Source organism: Armigeres subalbatus, chromosome 1, assembly GCF_024139115.2.
Source record: "Armigeres subalbatus isolate Guangzhou_Male chromosome 1, GZ_Asu_2, whole genome shotgun sequence".
Classification (NCBI taxonomy): Eukaryota; Metazoa; Arthropoda; class Insecta; order Diptera; family Culicidae; genus Armigeres; species Armigeres subalbatus.
This window is the reverse complement of record NC_085139.1, coordinates 91,095,311-91,121,822: the sequence shown is the minus strand read 5'-3', so window position 1 is coordinate 91,121,822 and position 26,512 is coordinate 91,095,311. Positions and strand designations below refer to the sequence as shown.

The 26,512-nt window shown below is 42.1% G+C and overlaps 1 protein-coding gene across 6 annotated transcripts in view; it reads left to right on the top strand.

Moving 5' to 3' along the window:
- The window catches only part of LOC134202216 (serine/threonine-protein phosphatase 2A 56 kDa regulatory subunit epsilon isoform), a 224,599-nt gene that overhangs the window by 144,253 nt on the left and 53,834 nt on the right, over nucleotides 1–26,512 (top strand). For all 6 annotated transcript variants that reach the window (XM_062677289.1, XM_062677271.1, XM_062677267.1 and 3 more), the window contains 3 exons: nucleotides 21,262–21,461; nucleotides 22,171–22,365; nucleotides 22,446–22,636. In XM_062677289.1, coding sequence (XP_062533273.1) covers nucleotides 21,262–21,461; nucleotides 22,171–22,365; nucleotides 22,446–22,636 — 586 coding nt within the window. The remainder of the gene's footprint in view (nucleotides 1–21,261; nucleotides 21,462–22,170; nucleotides 22,366–22,445; nucleotides 22,637–26,512) is intronic.

Sequence of the window (26,512 nt, the reverse complement as noted above, 5' to 3'; positions counted from 1 at the left end):
AATATTTGGTTTATGTTCCCACGCGGGAGGTCGAAATCGAAGGTGTGATCAACGCAGCGAGCCTGACTTGCAAGGATGTACTTGCGGAAAAGGCCGCTTAAAGAATGCAATGGAGTCTACTGTGGATATTCTGGATTGCAAGGAGTTGCATTCAGCTACCATGGTAGATGGTAAAAGAGTGTATTCTAAGTCAGGTTCGCTTCGGGTGACGTTCGCCGGTTCGATTCTCCCAAAATATGTAGATATTGAAAATATGTTATTTCCGGTGCGTCTTTTTGTGCCGAGGGTGTTCAATTGTACCAACTGCAAACAGTTGGGGCACACTGCCGAGTTTTGCGACAACAAGCCCCGTTATGGCAAATGTTTTGAAAAGCATAGGGAGGAGTCCTGTCAACAACAAGCTACAAAGTGCGCTTATTGTGGCATGGATCCTCCCCATGGTTTGCAAGAATGCCCGGTGTACAAAAAGCGCACCCAAAAAGTGAAGCGCTCGTTGGTACAGCGCTCCAAGCAGTCGTATGCGGAAATGGTTAAGTCGCAAGACACATCCGCCACAACCACCGCCACGGCTGCTATTTCAGCTGCCGTTCGAGTAAGTGATTACTACGATTCTATTGCCACTGATGAATTGGACTCCGACGTAGCTGATATGGATGATTCTTCGGAGGTACACGTGCCCGAAAAGAGGAAGCAACAGTCTTCCCCGTGATCGCGCCGTAAGAGAACAAAAGTCATCCATAAAAGCTTGCCAAAATCTGAAGGTAATGGGGGATTATTTAAAATCCAAGCTGTCTTCACTGCTCCTTTAGATCCTAGTTGCAGCAAAACTTTCCCGCCATTGCCAAAAACCGATGTTTCCAAGAAGCATCCGGTTAGGAGAATCAATGAAAGAAAAAATGCTATTCGCACTTCCAGAAAAAGTATTCCGTCCAAGCGAGGATTGATCTCCTTTAAGGACCTCGTGGACCGTTTTTTGAATTTGTTCAATATTCCGAATTCATTGAGGCCACTCATTGACCTCTTTATACCAACAGTAGAAAGTTATCTGAAGCAATTGACTGTTTCATGGCCCCTTCTTGCAGAAATTGTATCTTTCGATGGATAATACGGCCATGCAAGATACAATCACTGTGCTGCAGTGGAACTGTCATAGTCTGAAAAATAAATTAGACGTGTTCAAGTTTTTGATTCGCAATTCCGATTGCGATATATTTGCACTCTGTGAAACATGACTTTCTTCTGAAGATGAAATCAACTTCCACAATTTTAATATTATTCGCCAAGATCGGGATGATCATTATGGTGGCGTTCTTTTGGGGATCAAAAAGTGCTACTCCTTCTACAGAATTCCCATTCCGACTGTTAATGGCCTAGAGATCGTCGCTTGCCAAATAAATGTAAAGAATAAAGATCTTTGCATAGCTTCAGTGTACATTCCTGCAAATGCCTCTATTAATCGTCGACATTTTTGGAGCGCAGTCTCCCTCCTATCATCTCCAGTATTGATATTGGGTGATATGAACGCACATGGTATTGGATGGGGCGAAACGTATGACGATTATAGAGCGCCTATTTTCTATGATTTGTGTGACGATTTCAATTTGAATATTTTGAACACTGACTGGTGAAGTAACTCGAATAGGACCAAATGGTCAACAAAGCCGTATTGATCTGTCTTTATGTTCAAATTCACTATCATTAGATTGCACGTGGAAGGTAATTCAAGATCCCCATGGTAGTGACCATATGCCGATAGTCACCACAATTAAGAGTGGCTATCAACAATCTGAGCCAGTTAATGTTCCTTTCGATCTCACGAAGAACATTGACTGGCAAAAATTTGCATCGGCGGTAAAAATTGGTATTGAATCAACTGATACTCTTCCCCCTTTGGATGAATATCGATTCCTTACTGAGTTGATTCAAAAAAGCGCACTAGAAGCTCAGAAACGACGCGTTCCAAGTACATCTGTCATCAGAAGACCAGCCACTCCTGGATGGGATGATGAATGTACTAAGTTGTATTCTGAGAAATCTGATGCCTTCAAGGCCTTCCGTAAACATGGAAGGTCAGAGCTTTTTGAAGAGTATTTGAGGCTCGAAAGAAAACTCAAAAATCTTCTCAAGGCAAAAAAACGTAGCTACTGGCGACGTTTTGTCGAGGGACTATCACGAGAAACCTCAATGACAACACTTTGGAAAACGGCTCGCAACATGCGGAACCGCATTTCCACCAATGAGAGTGAAGAATACTCCAATCGATGGATATTCAACTTCGCAAAAAGGTCTGCCCAGATTCCGTACCAGCAGAACCGCTATTTCGAGAATCAGTCACTGATCCCGGTTCATTGGGTGGACCATTCACAATGCTGGAACTTTCTATGTCTCTTCTTTCATCGAATAACTCTGCTCCGGGATGCGATAACATCAAATTCAATCTTCTTAAAACCTCCCAGATATCGCAAAAGACGATTACTTGACCTGTACAACTGTTTCATGGAGTACAACATTGTGCCACCTGAATGGCGACAGGTCAAAGTAATAGCTATTCAAAAGCCTGGGAAACCAGCGTCTAATCACAATTCATACCGACCGATTGCCATGCTATCATGCATGAGAAAATTATTGGAGAAAATGATCCTTTCAAGAGTCGACCATTGGGTCGAAGAAAATGCATTGCTTTCAAATACTCAGTTTGGATTTAGAAAAGGGAAAGGAACAAACGATTGTCTAGCGTTGCTTTCTTCAGATATACAACTGGCCTTTGCGCACAAGGAGCAATTGGCTTCAGTATTCTTGGAGATTAAGGGCGCTTTTGATTCAGTTTCCATAGAAGTACTGTCAGACAATCTGCACAGTAATGGATTACCCGTTATTTTGAATAATTTCTTGTACAATTTGTTGTCAGAAAAACAAATGAACTTCACACTCGGCACTCTGACAACTTCCAGAACTAGTTACATGGGCCTTCCCCAAGGTTCATGTTTAAGTCCCTTGCTTTATAATTTCTATGTCAAAGATATTGACAATTGTTTGGAAGGACAATGCACGCTGAGACAACTTGCAGATGATGCCGTGGTCTCTCTAAGAGGTCCATGTTCAGCTGTCTTGCAAGGACCATTGCAAAGTACCCTGGATAATCTGACTGTTTGGGCCAGACATTTAGGGATCGAGTTTTCACCGCAAAAAACTCAGTTGGTTGTGTTTATTAAGAAGCGGTACCCCGCTCAACTGAAACTAAAGCTGTTGAATGATGACATCAACCAATCTTTATCTTCTAAATACCTTGGGGTCGTGTTTGATTCCAAATGTACCTGGAAACTCCACATTGAGTATTTGATACAAAAATGCCGGAAAAGGATCAATTTTCTACGTTCTATCTCCGGAACATGGTGGGGTGCTCACCCGGAAGACCTCATCAAACTCTATATTTATTTATTTATTTATTTAGGCCAACAGATAAAATTATACCCCAATGACTTCAGAACTACACTATATATAAATCTAACATAAAATACGTTTAAAACTACACTTATTTGTTTCCCTAGACACGTTAAAATCGAACACAAAATAACATGTATTGAACAAGCGGCACATACTACGCAACGGTTCATGTAACCCATAGTTGGTTCTTGCGGTGGGAATACTAAAAATGAGTGCATGCGAAGATTGCGACAACGGGAGTTTATGTTCAACGCACTTAGCAGAGATGAACAATCTATATGATTTTGTAACAAATCGCCGATAAAACAGACTTTACCACGTTCCGCCTCGCTTCAAGCAGATCCAGTTTAATCAGCTTACATCGACTAGGATAACTGGGTAGATTAAGCGGGTCCCTCCACCTGAGGCGACGCAGTGCAAAGCGGATGAATTTCCTTTGTAGAGCTTCGATTCGTTGAATTTCATTCTGGTAATATGGGGAGCAAACGGCAGACGAATACTCCAAAATAGGACGCACAATGGAGCAATATAGTGCCTTCAGACAGTATACGTCGTTGAACTGCTTTCCAAAACGGAACAAGAATCCTAGCTGCGATGAAGCTTTTGATACAATATACGAAGCGTGGTCCTTGAAGGTTAATTTAGAATCGATGAGTATTCCCAAGTCTTTCACTGTTGATTCACGCTTCAGCGGTATCCCTCCAATTGCATAGTCGAAATGGTAGGGCGAGTGTTTGCGTCCGAACGAAATAATCGAACATTTGGAGACGTTCAATGACATTCGATTATTGTGACACCATTCGGCAAAGGTTTCCAGTTGTAGTTGCAGAAAGGCAGCGTCATCAGGCTCTTTTATCGCAAAATATAGCTTCAGATCATCGGCATATGACAGCTTTAGACACTTCAAAACAAGATGCACATCATTCATGTATAGCAGGAATAAGAATGGACCGAGGTGGCTGCCTTGAGGAACACCGGACCCAACTAAAAACGGTAAAGAAACGTGGTCTCCGATTTTAACAGACATGCTGCGGCCGGTTAGATACGAGCGAAGCCAAATAAGCATGTTACCATTCATGCCAAGTTTGTCAAACTTTGCAACTGCAATTTCATGATTCATTTTATCAAACGCCGCTGATAAATCCGTGTAGATGACGTCAACCTGATGACCTATTTCAATTTGGCGTATCAAATACGAGGTGAAGCAAGTCAAATTGGTAGTTGTTGAGCGCTTAGGCATAAATCCATGCTGTTCTGGTGAAATATGATTCGCGTAGCACTGAACTAGCTTATGAAGTACGATTAGCTCCAGCAGCTTCGAGGTGGCACTCAACGCGGCTATACCACGATAATTAGAGACAGTTCGCTTACAGCCTTTTTTGAATACTGGAAAAACATACGAATGCTTCCAGCAGTCTGGGAAAACTCCTGTGGTCAATGACAGATTGAAAACTTTTGTTAGCGGTGATGCAAGAGAAACAATGCAACGCTTCAGAACCAGTGAAGGAATATTGTCGGGTCCACATCCAGTAGACGATTTCAGTTCCTTGCCAGCTGCAGTTACCATATCTTCGGTGATAGTAATCGATTGCTCGGAATTCTGTAAACAGGGAACGTTCGCTGTAGCAGTAGTAATATCTTGTGAATTGAGCTGCTCATTGTTGAAAACGTTGCTAAATTGTAGACGAAACATGTCTGCAATACTTTCGGTAGAGTTGGCTTCTATCAAACCGTTAGTCATCGTCGGAGGCAATCCGGACTCTTTCCGTTGGTCGTTGACGTAACGCCAAAAACTTTTTGGGTTGGCTTTAAAGCGACGTTGCAGATCATCCTGATGAGCATTATACAAATAATCGTTATATTTCTTGTATTCAGTATTAGCTTCAATATATCGCGATCTTGTGGACTCTGTTCGATGTTTGTTGTGTTGTCTTAAAGCTGTCTGCTTTGAGCCTTTGAGTTTTTGAGAAAACGATTAGACCAAGCTGGTTTGGCTGGAGCTGGCCGATTAGTTTTAGGAACAAACTGATCAACAGCATAGAGCATAATTCCGGACAGAGTCGATGCTGCCAAATTACAGTCACAGTCTTGAAATATGCCATCCCAGTCGACGTGTGATAAAAAATCATTCATGCCAACGAAATCGGCCTTATTGAAATCAAACAAAATGCTTTCAGAAGAGTCTCGAAAATGCTGACAAGGGCTAATATTAAAACTTATTATGGCAGGAGCATGATGTCTGTTGATTTTAACAAGCGGCGATGGGGCTTGTTGAACTGTGCAATCTGTACAAAGTTCATTGCTAACGAAGCATAGATCGAGAATGCGATTGTTCTCGTTTTCGATGTCCATCATTTGTCCGAGGCCAGCAGTACTGAATGCATCAAGTAACTCTCGTGCTCTTTGACTGATAAAGGATCGAGAGGAAACCGGAAAAGGGAACCATAAAAATTTCGTTTCCAGGAAACCGAACTAAAATTGAAATCAACGATGTTATCTCTTGGTGTCAGCTGCGAAATGATCCAGTACAGAGAGTTGAGATATTTTTCAATTAAGTTATCGTCGTTGACTCTATCAGGCGGAAAGTAAACAACACAGAGGTAAAGCGTGGCATCGATAGTAGAAATAGCGACCCATATTTGCTCAACTTCTAAGCCGGATGGAGGATCCAGCTTACGGGACTTAAAGCTTGAACGAACAGCTAGCAGGACGCCGCCCCCGGTGAGTTTACGGCTATTTGACGGCGAGCGATCTTGTCTGTACACGGAGTATGATGCATCAAATAACAAATTCGATGTGGTTTTCTCGTTGAGCCAAGTTTCGGAAAAAGCATAAATGTCGTAACACCCATCGCTGACTGCCAACTTATAATCGGCAAGTGAACTGTTGATTCCACCAACGTTTTGGTAGTACAGCAAAACGTTTGCGGAAGTTGTTGCATTATTTTCATGGGAGGTGATTGCGCGCCGTGGATGACGAGCTTCGGTGGTGTTGCGACGTGTTGAGTTGGAGATGCAAGTGCTGCTGGGTAGGGATATGTTTTCAGGGTGGGCTGTGTTCTCATTCAAATCGTACTTGCCAGATTCTGCAGGGTGGAAGCCCTACCACCTGACCCATTCACAGGACCAGGACGACTGTTGAACGCTGGCTGGATGGTCAGGACTGTGATGGGAGGTTCCGGAACTTCCAAAGAGCTTATTACCAGGCGTCCCGGTTGTTGAGCTGTTGAGGGAATGTCTTCAGAGCGAGCGGTGTCCTTGATTAGATCGTACTTGCCTGGTAACGCGAGCTGGAAGCCACTTCTGCCTGACCCAAACACAGGACCAGGACGGCTGATGTACGTTGGCTGCATTGTCGCGACTGTGATGGGGTCTCTAGGGCTTCCAAAGTGCTTTCTGTCATGCGTCCTGGGTGGTGGGAAATTGGAGCCAAATCGGTGATATTGGAGCTGCGGGAGGAAATGTCTTCAGAGCGGGCAGTGTTCATAATCGAGTAATACTTGCCTGATTGCACAGGCTGGAAGCCCCTTATACCGGACCCATACGCAGGACCAGGATGACTGATGAGCGCTGGCTGGAAGGTCTCGACTGCAATGGGAGGCTCCGGGGCTTCCAAAGTGCTATATGTTGTGCATCCTGGTGAGGAGAGCTGATTCTTTTCGGTGAAGATTTTGCTGTTTAAGAGTTGTTCGGAAGACGAACGAAGGATCCATTTTTTTGATTCAAATCAAAAGGGCGTACAGTAACCCCTTCCGGCCAATACCATGCGTCGCTGATAACGTTTGAAAATGTTTTACAAACTGTTATTTTAAAAGACACAAACGAAAGATCTGCTATGTTTTTGCCTCGAGGAACTAGTTTTGTCACTTTTATTAGGGACGGGTGTGCATTCGACTAGAACGACTATTCTCTCTGTTTTAGAGTATGGCTCCTTCTGCTTCCTCTCAGCAGCTGATTGCCACCTGATCAAATTGGAACGAATTCAGTATCGTTGTTTGCGTATTGCCCTTGGCTGCATGCATTCAACGCATAACATGAGCCTGGAGGTGCTTGCTGGAGTCACTCCTTTAAAGCACCGTTACTGGGAGCTCTCGCTTAGAATACTCATCAAATGTGGAACAAGTAACACACTTGTTCTAGATAACTTCGATAATATGCTTGAACTAACTTGTCGTTCAAGATTCCTTAGAGTCTATCTCAACTACATTTCTTCAGATCTTTGTCTTCCGTGTTATAATCCACCTCGAGTTCACTTCACCAACGACAGTTCCTCAATTGAATACGATCTGTCCATGAAACATGCTATTCAAGGAATACCAGATCATCTTCGAAATATTTCTATTCCTCCATTTTTCTGAAGAATATGAACATGTCAATTGCAACAGCAGATATTTCACTGATGGTTCTCGCATTAACGGATCCACTGGCTTCGGTGTTTTCAATGTAACTTCAACCACCTTCCGAAAACTTCAGGAACCGTGTTCGGTTTATGTTGCTGAGCTGGCAGCAATTAACTTCGCTTTGGGGATAATTTCCAATCAGCCCGTAGACCATTATTTCATCTTCTCGGATAGTCTTAGTTCTATCGAGGCACTCCGGTCGATGAAACCTGTTAAGCACGCATCTTACTTTCTTACAAACATAAGAGAGCAGATGCGTATTTTGGTCGAAAGATCATTCAAGATTACCTTTGTTTGGGTCCCATCTCACTGCTCAATCTACGGCAATGAGAAGGCAGACTCGCTGGCAAAGGTGGGCGCACAGGAAGGTGAGGTTTATGATAGACAATTCTCGAGTAACGAGTTTTTCCCATTAGTCCGTCAGAGTACTCTTCAAAGTTGGCAAAGGAATTGGACACACAATGAACTCGGACGGTGGCTATTTTCCATAGTTCCAAAAGTTTCTGGGCGAGCGTGGTTCAGAGGTGAGGACTTAAGTCGAGGCTTCATTCGCGTGATGTCGAGACTAATGTCCAATCACTATTCACTAAACGCACATCTGTACAGAATAAACCTTGTCGATAGCAACTTATGTAGGTGCGGAGCCGGTTATGATGACATCGATCACGTAGTTTGGTTCTGCTCGGAAAATGACGCCTCCAGAGAGCGACTATTGGATACCCTAGTGGCCCGAGGTAAACAACCCTTCAGGGAAATTCGAGGTGTTTTGGGGGATCGTGATGCGGTCTATATGCAGGCCATTTATAGTTTCATTTATGATTCTGACATCAAAATCTAATTTTTTTTTCTTCTTCTGTCAAAGTTTTTTTTTGTACGGTCTCTGTCTCTATGTTCCGTAGATCTCCGTTACTCAGGCCATCCGGAAGACGCTCCCAGTAGAACCAATCCTCGAGCACGACGACACGCCACATCGTCCCTTACGCCAAATGCCCGGATCAGCAGCCGAAATTCCTTGATTCCGAATCCTAAGCCTCGTCCATCCTTTAATATTGTAAACTAACCTCGAGTCACCACGAGTACGCTGGCTCCTATCCCTCTCTTACTAACTGGAAAAAATGACATTGATTGTATATATCACAAAGAAATATGGCTCCGTAAAGTGTTACACACGCCTGAGCCTACCAAATAAACGAACTTGGAAAAAAAATTACTGTAACATACTTTTTTGCTTTTTAATGGGTTTTTATTTATGATAAGGATTCTGAATAAACACCAAGATATACCAAACACCAAAGTCATTTGATTTTTTAAGCCACGATGGTATTAATTTATTTCTATTTATCAAGATGCAGCTCTACATTTTTTTCGGGGTTTTCTGACTATCGCAACATATTTGCAACTTCTGGGCGAAAAGCTATCGCTTTTACCTTAGAGGCAGGAGGTCATGGGTTCCATTCCAGGCCCGTCCCTTTCTTTCTGTGTTACACGTTCTACCAAAACGATTCCTACTTCCACACTAACAATTCCAAAACCTTCCGTGGCACCAGAGGTTCTCTGCATCTTTCTTAAGTAGGTTTTTTTCCAATAATAATGCCAATTTTTTTTACCTAAAACAGAGCCTAATATTTTCTCGAAATTTGTATGAAACATTACATGCAGTGCAATTTGCCGACTATTTATTAGTGTGCTTATAATTTTTGGAACAGGCTGTTCAATTGTCTGAAGTTCCAATTATTGAGTCGTTGATTTGATACGATAATCGGTTCTAAGTTTCAATATCAAATATGATCTAAATCTAATGTAAATCCTATCCACACCCAAATTAGATCAAATTCCTATTTAAATTCAATTTGAAACAAGATTGACTCCAAATACAATCCTATTCCAATTCAAATTCAAGTTCAATTAAATTCAACACAAATTTTATCAAAATTCAACGCAATTCCAATCCTAAACAAATTCCAACCCAATAAAAAATCCAAAACTAATCCAACTCATATCCAATTCAAAGTTTGTTCAAATCCAATCCAAATTACAGTTCGATCCAAACCCAATCCGATTTGGATTCATTAATTCAAAATCCAATCTCTACTAAATCGATTTAAAATCCAATGCCAATTCAATCCATATAAATCCAATACAATTTAAATCCAAATGCAACCCAAATCAAATACAATTAAAATCTAATCCAATCCAAATCACATCAAATCCAATCCAAATTAAATACAAATCTAATCCAAACATAATTTGGATCAAAACTAATCCAATTTAATCTTAATTCTTTCCAAACCTAATTCTAAATGTAATCTAAAATCAATCAAATTTCCACCCATCCAATACAAAACCAGGTCAAAACCAATGAAAATCCATAACAAATCCAACTTATATCAAATAATAATCCACATCCACTTCAAGTCCAATTCAATCCAATCTTAATCCGATTCAAATCCAAATAGCATCCAAACCTGATTCAAATCAAATCTAAATCGAATTCAAATCCAATCCAGTCCAAATCCAATCCATATCCAAATCCAATGCCAATTCAATTAAAATCCAATTCAAATCATATCCAAATCATCCAATTTAAATGTCATCCACATCCGATCCCATCTAAATCGAATCCAAATCCAATCTCAATCCCATCCAAATCTAATCTAAATCGAATCCAACTCCAATACAATTCCAATTCACTTCCAATTCAAATGCAATTCAAACCTACTTCAAATTCAATCCAAATCCAATCCAATCCAATCAAAGCACAATCTGATTCCAATCCAAGTTCAACAATTATTATCCAATTAAAATCAAATCCGAATCCGAATCCAATTCCAATTTAAATCCAAATCCAATCCAATCCAAACACAATCCGATCCCAATCTGAATCAATTCCAAGTTGAATTCAAATCAAATCCAATTTAAAGTAAATCCGCATCCAATCCTGAATCAATTCAAACATCTAATCCAAATCCAATTCAAGCAACATCAAATCCGATCCAATCCATGTCCAATCTAAATTCAATCTGAATCCAATCCGAAACCAATTCAAATGCAATCCAAAAATATTCCAATCAAATTCCAATTTAAATTCAATCAAAATCCAATCCGATTCCGATTCCAATCCTAATGCAATCAAAATTCCATTCGAAATCCAATTCGATTCTAATAGAAATTCAATACAAATACATTCCAAATCGAATTCAAATCCAATTAAACTCTAATTCAAATCCAATCCGATTCAAATTCAAATCCATTCTGGTTCAAATCCAATTTTAATCCAAATACAATTCATATTGCGCAGCGAGCGAGGTGGACTATTCGGCGAGCATGAAGCGCAATCGAGGATGGAAAGATGCGACCTCAAACCGGTAATTGTGGCGTCAAATTGTTGATTGAGTGTTATCTGTTTAGATGTAAGCTAAATCAATGAACAATTCAAATCCAATTAAAATCCAATTCACATTCAATCTAAATCCAATTCAAATCCAATCACTCTAAAATCAATCCATATCCAATACAAATTCAATCCATGTTCAATCTGAATCCAATCCAATCTAAATCCCTTCGGAATCCAATCTAAATTGAATCCAAATCCAGTAAAAAAACCTTTCTTGCACATTTCTCGCGCAAAAAGGTAATAAATGTAGCCTTTACTCTTACACCTCGATGATGTACAAGAAAGGCAAAACAGTTACACCGTCTAATGTTATGATAGAAAATTTACACTAGTAGACGACAGACGGCTCTGTCAAAAGTTTCTCGAATTTCCTATATTCGAATTTTGACTTTCGGACAATTTCATAGTACTATGAAACCGAACGAAGAGCATACTTACGCCTAAATGCGTGCAACACGAGCATCTTTATAGTACGATGAAACTCTTAATGGGAGCAAGCCATGGATAAACTTTAAAAATATTCATAGATGCAAGGCATTTTTCATAACACATTATTGTTCTATGTGACTATGTCTCATCACTATTTTAATATTATCTATTTTTTGCAATTTGCAATTATTATGAAATTCAATAGTGATCAACAGCGTTTTAGTCTCTGGCGGATGCAACTTGTTGCAAGAAAATCGGTTAAGAGTTTCTATGTGAAAATTTGGCTAAATTTTTTTATGGCATTTTGTACACACACACACGCACACACATACACACACACACACACACACACACACACACACACACACACACACACACACACACACACACACACACACACACACACACACACACACACACACACGGACAGACAGACATTTGTTCAGTTCATCGAGCTGAGTCGAATGGTATATAACACTATGGGTCTCCGGGACTTCTATCAAAAGCTCGAATTTGGAGTGGAATGATAGCCTTTCGGTACAACTTAGTTGTACGAGAAAGGCAAAAAACAATCCTAATGCAACCCAATTCCAATTCAAATACAATCCGAATTCAAATGCTATCCAAATCCAATTCAATCCAAACAGAATCCGGTTCCAATCGAAATCAAATCCAAATCACACAAAAATCTAATCCTAGTTCAAATCAAATCCGTATACAATCCAATCTTTATCCAATTCAAATCTTATCCAACCCGAATCCAATCTACATCTAAGCCAAATCGAATTAGATTAAAATTCAAATCCAATCCGATTTTAACCCAATCCAATCCGATTCAAATCCAAATCCAATCCAAATTCAATCCAAATACAATCCAGATCCAAGCTAAATCCAATCCACATCTAATTCTAATCAAATGCGGTTCCAATCCAAATTGAATCCGAATCCACTCCAAACTCAATTCAAATCCATTTCAAATACAATACAAATTCAATATCAATCCAAATATAATTCTATTCCAATTCAAATCCAATCCGATTCCAATTCAAATCAAACCCATTCGAAATCAAATCCGATTTCAGTCCTAATCCAATCCAAATCTATGCCCTATAAAATCTAAATCCGATTAAAATCAAACCAGATCCAAATGAAATCCAAATCTGATTCAAATTCAGTCCAAATCTAATTCAAATCCAATATACAACCAAAACTAATTCGAATTCAATTCAAATCCAATTTATGCCAACTGTAAATCCAATAGCAGTCCAATAAAAATCCAGTACTTATCCAATGCAAATCAATTCAACATTTAATCCATACCCAAAGTGCAATTGGAATCCAATCCAAACTCTATCCTAATTTAATCCACATTTTTTTCAAATGCAACCCAAATTTGATGAAAATCGAACTCAAATGTCGTTCTTGTGACTTTGTTGCCATTTAAGACTGTAAACATCTTAGCCACAGGGGTTGAATAAAATGATCGGGACAGGCAAAATTTTATCAAAATTCAAATAACCATAACTTTGTAAAATATCAACCGATTCCTTTGGTTCTGTTAGGGTGCGACGGGAGAATTTATGTATCAAAGCATAACTATGGCTACTTTGATTAGAACCGATTTCACAGATTTCACGGAAACGGTCCAATCTCAGGTTAGTTTGTCGGCCGACATATCACAATATTAAAGTAAACTCTCCGAGTTAGAGAGGTATCGAGATAGAGGACATGTTTATTTTTTTTTATTCAAAATATCAAACATTTTTCATAACATGTAAAAACATGGTATATGGTCATTTGACAGAATGCCATTTGGCCGAACAGTTAAAATTGATTTCCTTATCAAGTGAAGTAAGGAGTGAGATGTTCGAAATGGATAGTGAAAAGTAAGAATTAAGAAGTGAGAAACAAGATGTTCTAAGTCAGCACTTCTCACTTCTCACTTTTCACCTTTCACTTCTCACTTTTCACTTCGCAGTTCTCACTTCACAAATTTTTCATTTTTAACTTCTCAAGGAAAGCAGGAAGGAACACACTTAAAATTGTTTACCGGGATCTCTGCAAAATGGTAAACTTTTACCGAGATTCGCACAGCCGTGCCCCAGCAAACTTGTTTTTCGCCGAGATTTCTGTCAAATTTGCTGAAAATCAACAAATAATTTGCCGAAAAACAGCAAACAAACATCATTTTTGCCGGAATATGAGTTTTTTTATTTTGCTGACGCACGGCTGTGCGGATTTTTGCCGAGCTGCAGAAATAAAAACTAAGTGTGAAGGAGAAAAAATGATGAAAAGGATTTCTAATTTCTCCTCATTTTTCACTTACCATTCCTTGATCCTATTGCTTCTCAGTTCTCACTTCATTCTTCTCACTTTTCACTTCTCACGACTCACTGTGCACTTCACTTCGCATCAGTCACTTCTGACTTAACTCTTCTAACTTTTCACTTCTCACTTCGAATTTCTATCTTCTCACTTCTCACTTTTCTATTATCACATTTTACCTTTCACTTCTCACTTCTCAAACTTTTCCCTTCCCTTCCTCACTTCTCACTTTATACTTATTACTTCTCACTTCTCATTTTTCACAATTTACTTTCCACTTTTTGCTTTTCTTTTCTCGCTTTTCATTTCATCTCACTTCACAATTCTCACTTCGAATTTGCCACATCTCATCTCTTCTTACTTTTAACCAGGCTTGCAAAAACTCCTCGTCGAGTAGAAAATAAGCAAGAGCAAGAGTTTTTTTTTGAGGAGCAAAAATAAGCATCAAAACTCACAACATTGTGCATCATTAAACCCGAGCTTGTGCGTCGCAAAACAAGAGCGAGTCCATCTGTTCATCTTTTCCTTTAGGTGCACCACTTACTTACACTCACACTCAAAGCAGCCTCCAAGATTTTTCTCACATACAAAGCGTCGCTCCGGAGGCTCAATGAGTGCTCTTTCGCCCGACGCCTCACTCATATGTGCTTTTATTTTGCTTTTCCTCACTCTGTTTTTTTTGTACTTCTGCTTTTTTACGCTTCCACTCAATTGTGAGGATGCGAAGGCAGCATTTTGATGATGATGATGATTTTATTTGACTCTAGCGAAGGTGAGGAGTTTTGTCAAGCCTGCTTTTAACTGCATTTCTTTCTTCTCACTTCTTATTTTTCACTTTTCATTTTTCACTTTTCATCTTTCCCTTCTCACTTCACTTCGATAAAATACCGGTATTAGCGAAAAATGTCTTCAAGAGTTGTTCTTTACTTTAACCGATAAACCAGAAAAAACATATATAGAGGCATCTTTTTCGTAGCGGTCTTCAGGTGTGGTTGTTGTTGTCGGTCGTTGTCTCAGTTTCAACGATCGCATCAGGAATGATTAGACGCTTCAAGATCTCGTGCGCTTGCTTAATCAATGATCAATTGCTTTGCGGCGGATCATTCAAAAAAGCAAAAAAAAAATCTCAACTTAGTACTTTGAGAGCATCGAAAAAGTTGAAAATGTCTGTGGCTCGATTTTATAATTGCTCAAACATAAATTGGAGCGCCACATCAGTTTCATATAGAGGGCAGAACTCACGGCAGAGTAATCCCACTTCAGCCTGAACAGGTTCGAGAGCTTGCATTATTTCACCTACCACCAATAAATGGTCATCAATGACGATGAATATGAATTGAAGCTTCGAATCGCTCCTAATTTTTTGAATGGGCCCCTTCAACTCATAAAAAAGTTTGTGCGTTAATAACAAATTATTCCAGCGTATCTTGGTATCAGCACGGCGAGTCTTTACTGTATGTAACCGTATATTTTACCCATCTTTGCTGGATTCCCTATTAATATGGGACAGATATGCGATTACAGGCAGTTATATGGGCAGCAGGGACTATGTCCAAGGGCTTGACGACCCCTCCCCACTGCGAGTTAGGGGACCTGCCTAGGATGTGGTAGGGTTTGACAGTGGGCTCTGTTAAACTTCTACAAAAAGCTGCATGTATCCGTAAGCAGGTCCTATCAAAGCGACCGTGCGCCGCTCAAAGCACACTAGCCCAACCCAGTGGCATCGACAACGGCAACGTCAACGGACACGAGCGGAAATCGAGATATACAACGAATCTAGGGCTGACAGTTGTGTCATTCCACTCCTTGAGTAAAGCCGGGTGACACCGTCTTGAAATGGCGGGTGGGCTAATGCCACAGCTGCCTTCCGTCCCGTAAAACCGTGGCAGGCCTTGGGGCACGCCGTCCCAATCCAGCCGTCTGGCTTAACCAACCAGATGGGAGTAGGACCAGTTGATTCCTTCCTGGCTTACGCCGATCCGGCTCGAACCCATGGGGAGACGCCTATCGGGTGGTGATGGCCAAAACAAGAGGAGCACTGGCTCCGCCCGAGCGATGTCCAACGAGGCTGAAGACTATAATCGAGGCACTATTCCCGCACCACGGCCCAACCCACTGGCCGCCAGCAGCGAGGGTAGCAAATGATGAAGCGCTGGAGAGGGTGACGGTAGAAGAGATATTGACGGTGGCAAAGTCCCTCGACCCGAGTAAAGCACCTGGTCCGGACGGGATCCCGAATATGGCATTGAAGGCAGCCATAACGACTAACCCGAACATGTTTAGGTTGGCCATGCAGAAGTGTCTGGACGAGAGGACATTCCCGGATATAAGGAAGAGACAGCGTTTGGTCCTGTTACCGAAACCTGGCAAGCCACCAGGAGACCCCTCAGCGTACAGACCAATCTGTCTTATAGACACGGTAGGGAAGCTACTGGAGAAGTTGATCCTGAACAGACTGTCGCCGTACGTCGAGGAGGTAGGAGGATTATCGAGCGAGCAATTCGGCTTTCGGAGAGGAAGGTCTACTCTGGGTGCCATTAAATCGGTGGTTGACACTGCAAAGGTCGCCATCGAATGCAAGCGGCGCGGTATACGTTACTGCGCAGTAATAACACTCGACGTGCGGAATGCATTCAACAGTGCGTGCTGGATGGAGATCGCGAACTCGTTGCTTCGGCTGGGAGTACCGGTAGGGCTGTATAAGATTCTGGGAAGCTACTTTCAGAATCGATTATTGATCTACGAGACAGACGAAGGCTTGGCTACCGCCCCCATCACGGCAGGTGTCCCACAGGGATCAATTTTGGGTCCATTGCTGTGGAACGTGATGTACGATGGCGTGCTGCGGTTGAAGCTCCCGCCAGGAGTCAAGTTAGTGGGATTCGCCGATGACGTAACCATGACCGTGTACGGAGAATCCGTCGAAGAGGTCGAATTGACTGCAGCCTATTCGACCAGCCTAGTGGAGGAATGGTTGCGCAGCAAGAAGCTACAGTTGGCGCATCATAAAACGGAGATGCTAGTCGTTAACAATCGGAAATCGGTTCAGGAGGCGACAATTAGAGTCGGCGGCTGCGACATCACCTCCAAGAGATCTCTGGAACAATTGGGGGTGATGCTCGACGATAAGTTGAGCTTTAAAAGTCATGTCGACTACGCCTGCCAGCGCGCGTCGACGGCGATAGCGGCACTATCCAGGATGATGGCGAACAACTCTAGGGTGTGCTCCAGCAAGCGCAAGCTGCTGGCAAGCGTGGCGGTTTCAATACTACGATACGGAGGACCAGCTTGGGTGTCAGCGTTGAGCGTAAACTGCAACGTGCGGAAGCTGGAGAGTACTCATAGGCTAATGTGCCTGAGAGTTATCAGCGCATATCGCACCGTATCTCGCGAAGCGGCATGTGTACTCGCGGGCATGATGCCTATCAAACTGGTGGTAGAGGAAGACGAGGAGTGCTACGCCCTCAGGGGCACCGATAACGCTCGAAGGAATATAAAGGCAGCAACGGTAGCCAAATGGCAGAGACTGTGGGACAACTCGCCCAAGGGAAGGTGGACCCATCGCTTAGTCCCAAGTGTGTCGGCATGGATTAGCAGACCTCATGGGGAGCTAAACTTTGGCTTGACCCAGTTCTTAACAGGCCATGGATGCTTCAAGTGGTACCTACACAAGTTTGGTCACGCGGCTTCTCCCACCTGTCCGCAATGCCCAGACGTGACAGAAACGGCTGAACACATCCTGTTCACATGTCCTCGGTTCGAAACGGAGAGGAGTGCGATGTTGGGGGCATGCGGAACGGACACCAACACCGATAACATCGTCATAAAAACGTGCCAGAACCCAGAACAGTGGAGAGCGGTTGCAAGAGCGACGTCCAGGATAGCCGACATCCTGCAACGAAGTTGGCGCATAGAGCAGCAGCAGGCAGCCGTTACGGATAGCGGACCATGAGTCGTGGAAGTCGTGAATATATATGTCGATAATGGATGGGAACGACAGCGTCGCAACTGTATTCAGCTTGCGGCGAGCGCGTAGCCGCAGAACGTGGCGAAACGGCCGGGTTCGGAGGAGCTCCCGCTTTCGGGGAACTTCTCGTCGGAGTAGGTTAGATCCGCCGTCGGGGACTATCCGAGTCGTTCGCGATCGCGACCGAGGCGGGAGCTAAATGGCTCAATGAATAAGGTGAGAGCTGAATGGCTCAAGGCAAATGAAACTCGGTTATCGGAGTAGGCTAGGTCCACCGCCGGGGATCAGCTGAGTAGACCGTGGCGTGCGAATGCAACGGCTTCGGGTCATCAGGACACCATTGAACCACATAATCTCCACACGGAATCTTTGGATCGACATCGGCACTCGTCCAATTACCTGTTGAGCCGGGTCGTCGGTTACGGGAGAGCTTCCGACGTCGGGGAACTCCCTGTCGGAGTAGGATTGATCCACCGCCGGGGACTATCCGAGTAGTCCGCGACCAAGGTGAGAGCTGAATGGCTCATCGGTTAAGCAAGAAGCTGAAAGGCGCAGTTCATGGGAAATCGGTTAATCGGAGTAGGCTAGGTCCACCGCCGGGGACCAGTTGAGTAGATCGTGCCGCGTGAATGCACCTGCTTCGGGTCGTCGGGGCACCACTGAACCGGAAGCTATCTCCACCCGGAATCTTTGGCCTGACCTCGGCACTCGTCCGGTCACCCGTTGAAGTGAGAATGTGCGTAGGACTTGAGCGGATCTATGAACATGCATACCAGGTGAATGTGTAGTGTTGGTAATGTAACAGCCATCCACGAATGCGGGTCGTCGGTATCGGGGGAGCTTCCGCCGCCGGGGGACTCCCCGTCGGAGTAGGGTAGATCCGCCGCCGGGGGACTATCTGAGTAGCTTGCGAGCACGTTGAGAGCTAAATGGCTCTAAAAATAAAAACGGAAAGTAGATGCGTTGCTGAATGGCACAAGGAAAAAAAAAGTAAAGGGCTTAAGGGCCCACGCTTTTGTGTGCTTGCTGGCACCAATAAGGGAGCCAAAGGGCTCAGACGTATGACAAAACATCGAAGAGAGGCACTGTGAAAGGTGTCGTTTTGGGAGGAGTACTTTTAGTACTGCTTTCCCCCACAGAAGTAATACTGAAAGGTAGTCCCGGGGGAATTGTGCATTAGAAGAGAGGGTAACTCAAGTAACCTTCTGTTGCTTGGGTGGGTTTAGTGGGTCCGGCGGTCTGGCCTTCTGCCAACCGCGTCAACCCCACTCCCTGAGTGATAATTTCAGGTGTCTGTATGCAGATTTGCCTTCATCCCTCTATAAAAAAAAAGGCAGTTATATGACAGGCTGACATACGTAGGTGCGAACTATTCGAGATTTTTTATACTGACGGCAAAATTTGCAATACCGAAAATACTGGTATTTACCGTCTTCAATACCAGTATTTTCGGTACTCAAAATTGGTCGGTAATACCGGTTTCGGTACTCTAATCCCTAATCACTAACAAAATTCCTTCCCGTGACAACCGTGGAGATGCAGAGGTATACTCGGTCTCTAGTAACAACGGATGTCACACTCACATTCTTTCCTCTCCCAGATGACCGTAACGACGTGGCCGGTGCCGTTATTGATTCTTCAAAATTTTGAACTCTCGAAACGAGCACGCACATTGAGGATGACAAGCTAGTCCCGGCTTCATCTGTTGGTTCTCTGTGCAATTTTGCTTGTTCTGATCAATCACGGAGTAGCAACTACGAATTGTACGGTCATCATGCTCATGCTCCTTTGTTCACTTTTCATTTCTCACTTCTCACTTCGAATTTGTCACTTCTCACTTCAAATTTATCACTTCTCACTTCTTACTTTTCACTTCTCACTTCTTAGTTCTCACTTCTTACTTCTCACTACTCACTTCTTTCTTTTCACTTTTCATTTTTCACTGTTCGCTTCTCACTTTCCTCTTCTCGCTCACAGTTATTACTTCTCACTTTTCACTTCTCAATTCTTACTTATCACTTCTCACTTTTTGCTATTCACTTCCTATTTCTCACGTCTTATTTCTTATGAGATGTGTAAAATGTCTCATTCCTCACTTCTTGCTACACACTTCATGTACTTTTTATTACTCATTTCTCATGTAAACTGATTCTGACAACATGTATTCAATCTACCAATATTCTACTTTTGTAAAAAAACACAAACGACCTAAAATAGCGTTTTGACAACATATCTTCACGAAGTTTTGGTCATTTGAATTTTGATATAATTTTGCCAGTCCGATCATTCTATCTAACCCCTGTAGAGTCTTTTTTATTTAGGCTGGAGTTGCCTACTTTTCGTCTCAGTAAAGAGCGTCACGTCACTAGTAACGAATAGTCCACAAACTGTTTTTCACTTATGCAACCTTGAATGAAAACCGTAGTACGCATGCAACTTGCTGTGATCACAAATGAGTAAAACGCATCGGCAATAATCTTAATCCCAAGCATAACAGATGAGTTGACGTATTTTTGCGTTGCTTCCGCACGAAATGTGTACGAAGAGAAATTAAAATTTATTGCTGCCACACAGTTATAGAGATTACGAACGAGGCAACAAGACCCAGGCAACAGTTAAAGAAATGAAAAAGAAAAAAATGAAAGGACCAATGTCGTGCGTAAAAACGTATTCTATAGGTGCTACAAACAGAAATGAATTGAAAATTCTACCATGCCACTTTTCTTACATTAGGTTGAGTCACCTTAGCATTCATAAAATCTGTAAATAAGGTAAACACGCTAAAAATGAACTACTCAAAATTGAGTCGAATCCGACTCATTTTCATTAAAAACGGGACAACTCAAAATTTGAGTAAAAGATACTACTTCAATAAAATGATGATTTCGCGAAAGTTAAACTTGGCCTTCCATCAATTTTTAATACGACAGATGCGAATCAAGTTTATCTAACTATCTAAGTGCATTTTACGACAAACAGACTCCTAGTTTAAGTGCAATCATTTTATTGAAGTAGTATCTTTTACTCAAATTTTGAGTTGTCCCGTTTTTAATGAAAATGAGTCGGATTCGACTCAATTTTGAGTAGTTCATTTTTAGCGTGAACAGCGTCGCAGTCGGGAATTTCCAATCCCAATATTTATGCGCCGGACCTAACGAGCGCACTTTTGCGCACACTATTTCACACTTCACCCATCATGATCTCTCGATCCGTTCTTCAGTGACACGATCCGACGACGACGACGCTCTCGAAACCGATGACTAATGATTTCCCCTTGTTTCTCCCGCCCTCTCTCTTCCACAGTGGACTGTTCCAGTTTAGAGCAGGAGGAGCTGTTCATCCGGAAGCTGCGGCAATGTTGTGTTTCGTTCGACTTCATGGACCCGCTGTCGGATCTCAAGGGCAAGGAAATCAAGCGGGCGGCGTTGAACGACCTGTCGGCGTACATCACACATGGCCGCGGTGTGCTGACGGAGAACGTCTATCCAGAAATTATCAAAATGGTAGGTACACTTTTGGGGGAGGTGGAGACTGGATATTTTTCCGTTGCGTCTTGACAGATACGTTTTTCCTGGGTTGTCATTCGGGGGGAAAATTGCTTAGCTGTGCAACACGGGAAGTAACTACATTTATTTATAACATTGCAGTAGTGCTTTTGTTTTGAAACTTTCTTTGTCTAGCTTTGTCTTTAAATTTTGTTTTACTCTGATGCACTTTCCTCTGAACGCATCAGTTAGTCTCTATACTTTATTGAATTAATACAATCGGGTAGTTTTGCGGTGAAATTAGTAGTTTCCATAATGGGTGACGAAGACCCGACAGGAGTCTTAGACGAAATTCAAACAGAAGTCGAAGACGTAAATATCGTACAGAATATTATAATGACAATGTCTTGTCAAATCTAATGCAAATTAATTTCGCATGCAATCCACATTCAATCTTTCTTTTGAAAAATCGATCTAATTCCAATCGAAATGTAATTCCACATTCACTTAATCCGATACAGAACATAAATCAAATGCTTATCTAGTCAAATTCACTCTTAATAAGTTCAAATGCAATGTAATCCAGTCGAAATTCAATCTAAATACAAGTTAGTTCTGAAGGCAATACATTGAAGGAATACGTAGTTTGAAACAAACAAACCCAAAGCGCAAATCAATCATAATTGTTCCTCTCTTCTCGCATTTACACTTTCTTTTTTTTCTCTAGATATCTGTGAACCTTTTTCGAACGCTCCCGCCCAGTGAAAACCCGGATTTCGATCCGGAAGAGGACGACCCGACACTGGAGGCGTCCTGGCCCCATCTTCAGCTTGTGTACGAGGTGTTCCTACGCTTCCTAGAATCGGCTGACTTCCAGGCGACCTTCGGCAAAAAGGTGATCGACCAGAAGTTTGTGCTCCAGGTTAGTATTTTCGGAAAATAGCCCGGTATCATATGCTTCTGGTGTTTACATTTCTTTTTTTATTTCTCTCTTTATTTCAGTTACTGGAACTGTTCGATTCTGAAGACCCAAGGGAGCGTGATTTTTTGAAAACCGTATTGCACCGTATATATGGCAAATTTTTAGGATTACGTGCTTTTATTCGTAAGCAGATAAATAATATATTTCTACGTTTTATATACGAAACGGAGCACTTCAACGGAGTCGGTGAACTGCTTGAGATTCTGGGAAGGTAAGTGCCGCAAGCCGTTGTAAAGTTGAAAATATCAATCGATCAAATTGAATTATCCAACCGCGCGTCTACGGAAAAGATTACCGGCGGATGATAGGGGGACCCCTTTTCTCGATTTGACGTGTGGCATCAATAACTGTTTCACGCTAGGCCAACCAAAAATATCGATTCTTCCGTAAGCAACGAGGGCACTGACGACGGCGCAGTCGTTTCCTCGTTTGCTAAATGATTAAATAAATAGAGCCATAAGCATCGACTTCAAAGGTCGCGTCTCCGAGAGTGGAGAATGTGCTCCGCTCCGCTAAAGTATTAAATCATCTTTATCCATGCTTATTTAACATTGAGCTATTTAGCGTTTTCGTAGCGCTCCTTCACGTCCGAAAAAGGAAGAAACAAAACTTGAATGTTTGATGGTGCTATTCTTGTATGCTTTTTTTTGCTATGGAAGATACTGCACCCAGAGGGGGCGTAGGCGACGGTTGTTAGTTCATCATTAACAAGGAAGCGACGACCAAGACAAGTATTGTCAATACAGTTAAAATTTAAACGAATTGAAAAAAATCTAACATTTTTAGTATTATGTTTAGAGCCATTTGCCACATTGAGCAAATAAAAAAACACGCTTTCCCGAACTTATGTAACCGTTCTTTGATGGCAATTTTTTTTAAATCCACTTTAACGACAATAACTCTGCCCCTTTGCCAACAGCTAGCTAGCTGGTTGATGCATTCGTATTGTCGTGCTGATAACCAACGTCTTCGTCGTCGCAGAGTACGACTGAACTGATGTGGAAAGGCGCAAGAAAATGAAAACCAAACTCTCACTTCGTCTCTACCTTCCCTGCAGCTTGTTGGATTTTCTCGTTGTCATTGCTCTGCAAGGACGATGGGAATGTCACTTTTTCTTGTTGTTGCGTTCGGGCCAAAATAAACACCCTCTACTCTCGTTAGTCGTCATCGTGGTCTTCGTTGTCGTCGACACATAGAAGAGGGCTTCGGTGACGACGATGCCAAGCTGGAGTGCGGAAATTTTCCAGAAGAATCCATTTTAATAAATTTAATACTATGAAGATAGGTATTAAGATTGGACTTAAGACGGATTCATTTCCTTTTGAAATTTTTTCGTTTTGATATTTCGTCCTTGCTGTAAAATAACAGGAAGACTTGCATGAACCCATGAAAGATGGAATTACATCGTGAGTATTGGTGATAATCACTTTTATAAGTAGAAATAATACTCATTATTATCTTCTGTTAGTTAGCCCTACGATTTTTATTAGTGAAGACAGTTCCTGTTTACATTGTGCCAATATTGCACTAGTATCGTCTGATAGTCTGATAGAATTAGCGAATATGTGAGCGGGGAGAATATCAACAAGAGGAATCCTTCTGTCTTGGAAGCTTTCGCATTCCCATACGGATGAGTATTGACACAGCCACACACCTCCTTATCGGCTGCCCCGGGATGAAATGCGATTCTGGCACAAACTGTTTCGTAAACAAAACGCCTGGATAATCGATTCCTAAGAACGTTGGTGTTGTTTTTAAGAAAACATTTAACAGTGTCGAGTACATGCCGTAATGACGGTCGTTGCCGTCACGAAGCTTTTCGGATGTTGTTCAATGCGTGCCGTGTAAAAACATTTTGTTAAATTCCTGTAAAGGTATTTATAAAAAAAATGCTATCAGGGTAGAAAGTACAGAATAAATAAAAATGCCTGGCTCGTATTTATTTATGAATGAGCTAAACACTCCTCCACCCGAAATTAATATGTTTCACTTAAAAAACGCTATTTTCAATTCTCTATCTTGCAGTCCAGTAGCCAAACGCACGGCTACAAAGCAAGAGCATGCCGAAGGTGGCTGGGTTCAATTCCCGAAGGTCTGGGAAATTTTCGGGTTGGAAATTGTCTCGACTTTCCTGGACACAAAAGTATCATCGTGTTAGTCTCATGATACAAGCAAAAATGGTAACTTGGCTTAGAAACCTCGCAGTTCATAAATGTGGAAGTGATTACTGAATACTAAGCTGCTAGGCGGCAATGTTCCAGTGGAAGATGTAATGCCAATAAGAAGAAGATCTTCTAGTCATTGCAAAACACTTGAATTTACAGAAATTACCCGTCCTTAAAGATGTATGTAAGATGGAGGTATCAACATCAATAATCGGACCAAAAATAACATTTCTAGAGCTGAAATCATTGCAGCAAGATGCAATTTTCATGCAAATTGCGTGGATGGTGCTCATCAGCGCCGCGTTGTTGTTTATGCTGATTATGGTTTCAAAATAAGTGATAATTTTTAAAACTTTAAACAAGCCGTCTTCTACAACGTTATTCGAGATGGTAAAATCATGCTATTGGCGACCATATCTATCTGGGGTTCACCCGCCTAGCAGCGCTTTTGTATATTGGATTAGATAATTTGGAATTCATAACACTTAGGATTTTGTGTTTCGTATAAAAATTAAATTCTCCGCAAAGGCAAATTCAAATTCGTAGTTCGTTTTTTATGTTTTCTTTGCACAGGCTTCACAAAAAAACAATTCGATAACATTAGAGTAACTTCTGGACAATCTTTATAAATTCCTACACTAATTTGTGGAACTTTGAAAAGTACCGATTGACATTTTATCTGGAATTGCTTCGTGTGTTCTGTGCAGTACATACAAATTGTCTTCAATCAGCTCGATCCATGGCTGCACGTCGCCAACCCCGCCTTTTACGAATCGTACGCAAATCGTCTTCTATCTGCCGATCAGCCTTGCTCGCCGTGCGTCTCGCCATCATCGGATTGTTGTCGAGAACCATTTTCACCGGGTTACTGTCCGACATTCTGGCTATTTGTCCGGCAGTGGTCAGTGGTCCGATTTTCTCGTTGTGAACGATGAACGGTTCTCCCAACAAGTTGTTGCAACTTGTGGTTCATTCACCTTCTCCAAGTACCGTCCACCATCTACATCCCACCGTACATAGTACCCAACACTTTCCTTACGAAAACTCCAAGCGCGTGTTAGTCCTCCACGAGCATCATTTAAGTTCCATTTGAAGGATTACCGATTCAATGAGGTTTTTGTGGCTAGTAGATAGTCAATTCTGTTTGATCGGAACGTCCAAAGTACGTACAATTTCCTGCCATGACGCGTCTCCGAATTTCTCTGCTGGTATCGTTTTCGGCGGTCACCAGTGAGCCCAAGTACACGAATTCTTCAATCACCTAGATTTCTCCATCCACTCAAAGCTACGTGCCATAATATCAATGTCGTCGGCGAAACCAAATAGCTGAACGGACTTCGTGAAAATTGAACCACTAGTGTCAATCCCTGCCCTTTCATATTACTCACTCCAAAGCGATATTGAATAGCAGGCACGAAAGACCATCACCTTGCCGTAACCCTCTGCGCGTTTCAAAGGGACTCGAGATTGCCCCTGGAACTCGAACTACGCACATTGCCCGATCCATCGTCGTCTTGATCAACCGTATCAGTTTATCCGGAAATCCGTATTCATGTATTATCTGCCATAGCTGATCCCGGTCGTTTGTATCATATGCCGGAAAACGTATGTCCTGTGCGCTTGCTCCCAGGCTAATTACCATACGACCACCGTTGTCTACTACATCGCCTTTGTATCACCTCACACCCACCCATGAGAAGCTTCCCGTTCATGTGCTTACAAATATCAGGCTGTGGCACGTGGCCCTTACATGAACCACGGTTCAGCTTCTCATAGAACTTTTGTGCGTTATTAGCGTAGTGCAGTTGCTCTGTCTCTCCACGGTCTCGATATTGGTGCTGTCGCTTTTTCTACCGGAAATCGAGTTTTTTTCCGTGTTCGTTTGTATCGTGCAGAGTGACCAATAAACCAGGAAAATCGGA